Consider the following 6,707-nt stretch of genomic DNA (forward strand, 5'->3'; position numbering starts at 1 on the left):
ACCATCGTCAAGGTGTAAGGGTGATATATTCACACGTTTTTTTAAATTGGGCCATAATTCAGGAAGTTACGATCCGATATGTGTGAATATCGAAAGGAACCAGGATCTTTGGGTTATAAACATGTACTTTAAGTTTCATCAAAATCTGATGAAAATTGTGACTTCTAGAGTGTCTACAAGCTTAAAACGTGATTTTTTGTACAAACAAATTGTGGACAGACAGACAGACGGAATGACGGACAGACAGATGGAATGACAGACGAATTGATGGATGAACGGACAGGGGCGGCGACAATATACGTCCACATGAAAATGTGGGCATATAAAAATAGGGACTGTTTTGCAAGGTATAAAATAAGAAAAGATGATGCACAATTTGTGAATCCTATCTAATCATGCCAGATTACCATTTGTCTATTACTGATGGGAAGTATAAAAGTAAATAAACAGGGTGGGGACCCTTCAGGACTAAATCTTATCATTATGCCAACAATTGCAAAAGTTCTTAAACTGTGAATCCATTTTAATTCAAATACTTTCCAAGTGACATATATCATTTTGGTCACCATCGGCATCAACCTTGAAAAGCTTAATTATTTTTATTGTAACATTTCTACTTGTGTGTCCTTCGAGATTAAAACATATTTCAAAACATTTTTGTGCGTTATATTTAATAACCGTAAAGTGTTCTTTAAATCGCTTTGAAAAGGCATGTTTACTCCCTATCACATAGGTAGACTATATTTCTAGCCTGGCAATTTAAAACATTATGACATACGTATTTTGGTTAAATTTGCTGCAGATATCAAAGTCTCATTTGAATCATTGTTGGAAGATACAGTATATCAAAAATACCACAGAAAACCAAGAATGGTGAAATAGATTTTGTATGATTTTAGTGACCTATGAGACGAGTACATTCAATGTTAACTCTCTTCCTTGTTATTAGATATCACAGTTTTAGATCTTATCTGACAAATGTTGAAGATTTATCAGAGTAATGGGTATCTTTTTCTGAATTTGCTATCTTTGATCATGGCCATGTTTAAATACCTGAACGAATGGTTATTGTTCCTGATAGCTCTTTTACATCTTCTGCTGTGACAAATGCTGCAGAGTCACCTACACCTTTAACTGTCCATCTTATTAAAGCATCTCCACTCATTCCTTCACGACTTATCGGTAGAGATATCTACACAATAAAAAAATCATAATAATATTCAAATACAACAGACAAAATATATATACAGAAAAAAAAGAATGATTGGAGGAGATGCAGTGTTTTGTATATAAATTCTTTGTTTTTTGGAAATGAGAGACTAAACTTAATATTTACATCAGTAATTGATATTTCCAACAATTCTTGGGTATAATTTGCTTAACTTTTTTAAACTCATGATTATACAATTTCTCTGAATATTACCTCCATATTTTCTCCAGTAGGTTCTAAAACTTCTATATTAGAAACATTGAAAAATCCTATTTTACCATTGGCATCCTGATTGGTAATAGTTAACATGACTTGTTTACGACTACCTAAAGTAGGACTGTTATAAGCACCATACACTGGTTCTGTAATTTCAAAATCAATATTAATATATTTGGCAAGAATCATAAAATATGGTTGAATATGTCTTTCTTTTCATTGCACAAGAGCCTTTTAATGCTTTTTAATTCACGATATTCACATCAGCGAGCAGCATAGATTGATGAAATTGTGATTTATCATAACTTTGTAAATAGTTTGCAAGGGATTCCTATAACACTAAATGACACATCAAGTCTTTAATATATAATCTAACCAAAATTGGTAAAGTTCTTGTATTCTGATGATCTGCCCATTAACATTGGAAGAGCTGTTTAAGAAAACTGTCACCTTTGCCGATTATGTCTTTCATTTTCATTAGATCTATTAGTCACATAGTGAGTATTTTTTGACAGTCTTTAATAAAAGGATTTCAAAAGACTTCATGTAATTTTCAGCATCATGGTTTATCAATTCTAGATCTATCCACCTACACTTTTCAAGCTCTAATGAATAAACAACTCAAAAATAAAACAAAATAAAATGATTTTTAAAATACACTGCAAATGTATAATAAACTAAAAGTAATATTCCCCAAGCAACAAACTTAACAAGACTGTATAGCAGAAGTTAATTAGTTTTAATCCAGGAGTCATTTCCGGGGGGGGGGGGGGGGGGAGGGGGGGGGAGAGGTGCTTGGCCTTTATCAACTGCGATTCTTCCACCCATCCGCAGAACTTTCAGTAAGGAGTTAATTCGTCATAGTCTTGGATTTTATGTGTAATAAACAGTAACCTACTTGTTTCCAAACTAATGTCTGAAATGGTGGCCTGGAATTTTCCTCCTCTCTGTAAAAATGCTGTAGGAAGTAGAGGTAAATCTACATTTATTGGATCAACACCAGCAGCCATTAGAACTTCAACACTAGTATTCACTAACATATCATCTGAAATATAAAACAAAATGTGTGAAATATACAAATCATTGTTTTCAACAAGAGGCCAAAAGGCCTTAATCCCTCTTTGGTTAAAAGTATATATACATTGATGATTTCATACAGTTCCTTATCATACCGGGGTTTTTATTCTTTAATTTCTGAAGCCTAATAATTTTACCGTGTGCGATAACTTGAAAGTATGTCATAAAGTTTTACCTGCCATTATAAGACCTTCAGCATCGCTAAATGTAACTGAAACATTAGCTACAAGATTATCTACACGCCCACCACTTCTTGTTAACTGCAGACGTAAAGTTCTACGGTCAGAATCCTATTATATAGATAATAAAAACTGATTAAATCCAATTTAATTAAAACATATTAATAAATGATCCATTTAAAAATGTAAAGCAATATCCATACAACCAATATTACCTAAACACATTTTGAAACACATTTAGTAACTGTTTGACAAAAATATTTTGTACATCTACATGAATATATCTCCTATATCACCCTGAACTTGTGCATTAATTTCACGTATTTTAATATGAAAAAGAAGAAATAACTATGTAAAAAACTTACGGTTATTATCTTATGAATATTTGTATCATCAGGTCCAAATTCTACAGTTCCATACACATTATCACTATCTTCAATAATTAGCTCTGCTTCAATAATTCCTTGAACCTTAGCGTTTCCCACAACACTGTCAGGCTTCAGTTGCACTAAAAATTTCTCAGCAGTTTCTGGACTACTGTCCTGAACAATTGTAAGTTTCATTTCTGCAGATTTCTGACCAGCAGCAAAAGCTATTGTCCCACTTTTTGGTCCAACATCGGAGATCACAAGCTCATTAGATCCGTCATGCCGCACTATTTCCCACTGAACAGATACAGCACCAAAAGTACCTCCGTTTCGTGCAATAGAAAATGTTGCAACAGTGAAAGTATCTTCATTTACACGCACCACTGAATTAGCAGAACCATTTATTGATTCAAAACTAATAACCCCATTTGGATTATCATTAGCCCCAATACTTATTAAAGTTTCAATGGGTTCTCCCCAGACAGCATCCCCATAGAGATTGCTGATCTGAATTTTGAAGGTCTCTTCAACCTCTGGATCTAAGTCATCCAATATTTCAAATGTGAAATTTGTTTTTATCGTTCCTGGTGCAAATGTTAGCTTTGAACTTGTACCACTGAAATCTCTACCAAAGATGGCAGTTCCTGTAACTAAAATAATATCCGCAGAAACTTCAGTGTCAATAGGTCCTAATGGTGTTACTCCATCTTTATCTAATCCTCGAAAAATATTTACACTAGTCACCTTTGAACCTGGTCCTTCATCATATCTATAATTAGCCTACAATATAAAAATATTTTCTCACTATGAAATTTCTGAGAAATTTAAAAATACACAGTGTACAAAAATAAATCTTAAGATCACATGTTAAAAAAAAAATCTTTTATATATCCTACCTGTTCAAACTGTATAGGAGCATCGTTAGCCATCACAATAACTTCTATTTCTCCTCTACTAATAGATGCACCATCCGTAGCACTTGTTAAACGTACAATAAATCTTTCTGAATTTTCGGGTATCTGAAATACGTGAAGCAGTACCAGTAGGTTAAACAGCTTTTTAATAAACTTTTTTCCAAAAGATAACATTTGTTTTAAAGCCAACTTTTCAAGATGTTAATCAATGACTTGCTAAATAAGTGCACTCTAGATATGTTCTTACCACTTTGTGTCCTACTCATGGCATACTTTTGTTAAAGCCAACTTTACAAGATGTTAATCAATGACTTGCTAAATAAGTGCACTCTAGATATGTTCTTTTCACTTTGTGTCCTACTCATCGCATACGTTCCCTAATGTGCTTAGATTTATAGTCTTATTCATGGTGCATATAAACCTAACAGAAGTTCAATAAATTCTTTACGAAGCTATCAAAATCTGTTCATTATCTGAACTGTCAAAACGAAACAGAAAGTTGTTACCAAAATAGGTACACTCCTACATTATTAGTTTCAAGGCATGTTTTAGTTTATATTTAATACTTACATTGTCTGCACTAACTTGGAGCTGTAAAACATTTTCTCTTTCACCTTCAGAGAATGTAATCTGACCGGTTGTTGGTGCAACGTCTTGTCCAGCAACAGCTGATTTAGATGTTCCGCTTACCTATATATATATATTCAAACATGTATAATTGTAATTTATATATTTTAGCCAATCAAGTCTTAGATAATCTGGTTAATATCAAGAGAAAAAGTGTGAAAACAGAAGATCCTTGTTTTTATTAATTGTTCTTGACCATATAGTTTTGAAATTGTGCCATTTCATATATCTTTTAGAGATTTATAGAATTGATAAAAATAGCAATATATTTTTACACCAGGCTTATATAAAAAGACCTGTCTTCATAAGCCAAGTTTGGGGCAGAACAGTAGGACGTTAAACTCCATTTCATTTTATTTCATTTACATAAAAAGAATTAAATGTATTCTAATAATAATGACAGACCATGTGTACATAGGACATCCAATTTTGGACATCATCAAATTGTCATACTGCTGGGTGAAAGACACCATTTATTTTTAATGGCTTTTTTTCCTTGTTGTTTAAAAGTGTGGTCAATAGAGATGCTTCCCTTTACTCTGCCTTAAAAGAGGAATATTGATGATCATAGAAAAGAGAGGCGACAGATATCAATCTTCTAATTTGACTCTACTTTCGACAGTTTTCCTTGCTGCGGTTGGTTGCCTTCTACCAGAATACTCTTCAAAATGTTCTTGAATCGCTTATTATTTTTAAATTTATGAATACCTATGGTACAATACTATCTGGCATGTTAAGTTAACCTTAACAGCCAAACATTGAGATACTTGCACCCATTTGCACTCAAAAGTACAATAAAAGTCCAATATATGAATATTTATTACCTCATATGTAAGAGATATTCTACCAAATGTTCCTTTATCTCTACCAACTTTAATATCAAATACAGTTGATATCACACTTTCTATTACAATTACTGGTGATGACTGCAAGTATAACAATATATTTATATAACACACTGCTAACACTTTTACAGTACTATTTACCGTACTATAACAATATTGTGACCTTATTGTCCCTCCATATATTCAAGAAATTCACATGTGTCAATGTGCTTATGAACGAGTTGTATTTTTTTTGTTAAACAAACATACATATACATGTTTAAATATTTTATGATGACAGGTACTACAATCTGTATCCATCTTTTTTAAAATATAAATCAAATACTTACATCCAGGAAACTGAAAATACCAAAAGCATCATCACTAGGTTGGATAGTAACTTGTGACCTAAAAGGAGCAACTACTTGAGCTTTATTACCAACGACTGTTAAATGGAAAAAAAATGTCTCCAAATTTTCGGCTAAATCATCATCTCTAACGGTGAAAGTAACAGATACCAAATCTGTATCCGGTGTGAAAGTGCCAACTTGTGTATCTCCTACAAAATCCTGAGATACATCACCATCAATCTATAAGGAAATAAAAAAAAATAGGTGATTTTTAAATTCGACAGTCACTGACAGCTATACAAGTCTCAACTGCACAAAAATTTGTTATTTAAATTATTAATATCTTGCTGGAACTGTCAAGCTAAACAGTATGAAATATTCTCTGTTTGTACACATTAACTGGTGTGTGATGGGTTGTAAGGAAAATACCTTGCACACGAAATTAAAACAATTTTACCTGATAAAATAGACTTTGATGACATAATTTTAAGAATATCAAATAAAATCACCACTGGTATTAGGATTCAATAATAAAGGCTTACAACCTCTCATCAGAGTCTATTTTGCTAAAATAAAAATAAAAGAACTTACTGAAACAACAACAACTAAATCTTCTGTTATGGCACCAGTTTTAGAAATTCTTATGGTGAATTGTTCACCTTCTTGGACGGAATGTGTTGTATCTAATAATTGGACAGTAACTTGAGCTAATGTGGACGGAATCAATAACAACAACATCAAATACTTTATGTACAAATCCATTCTGAAAAATAATTCCTTCATTAAGTACATGAAACCTTGAATCTGATTAGATTTAATTTTTGTGGTTCCTTTTTCTGCAGTATTATAACTAAACTGCTATTTTTGGTGGTGCTGTTTGTTGTGGTGGTTTGTTGGGCCATCTACTATTCATAAACTACATAAAATTCTCAACAAAAAACT

The 6,707-nt window shown here is 32.3% G+C and overlaps 1 protein-coding gene across 1 annotated transcript in view; it reads right to left on the reverse strand.

The window, feature by feature from the left end:
• LOC126817926 (adhesion G-protein coupled receptor V1) overlaps positions 1–6,503 on the reverse strand; it is an 85,718-nt gene extending 79,215 nt beyond the window's left edge. Inside the window, exons 1-10 of the mRNA XM_056100225.1 lie at positions 6,357–6,503; positions 5,841–6,005; positions 5,416–5,517; positions 4,535–4,654; positions 3,947–4,069; positions 3,048–3,830; positions 2,679–2,793; positions 2,325–2,471; positions 1,424–1,572; positions 1,054–1,192 (exon numbers count right to left, since the gene is read on the reverse strand). Of these exons, the coding sequence (XP_055956200.1) occupies positions 1,054–1,192; positions 1,424–1,572; positions 2,325–2,471; positions 2,679–2,793; positions 3,048–3,830; positions 3,947–4,069; positions 4,535–4,654; positions 5,416–5,517; positions 5,841–6,005; positions 6,357–6,503 (1,990 nt within the window). The remainder of the gene's footprint in view (positions 1–1,053; positions 1,193–1,423; positions 1,573–2,324; positions 2,472–2,678; positions 2,794–3,047; positions 3,831–3,946; positions 4,070–4,534; positions 4,655–5,415; positions 5,518–5,840; positions 6,006–6,356) is intronic.
• Between the last annotated feature and the right edge of the window lie 204 nt (positions 6,504–6,707).

This window comes from Patella vulgata, chromosome 4, assembly GCF_932274485.2.
Source record: "Patella vulgata chromosome 4, xgPatVulg1.2, whole genome shotgun sequence".
Taxonomy (NCBI): Eukaryota; Metazoa; Mollusca; class Gastropoda; family Patellidae; genus Patella; species Patella vulgata.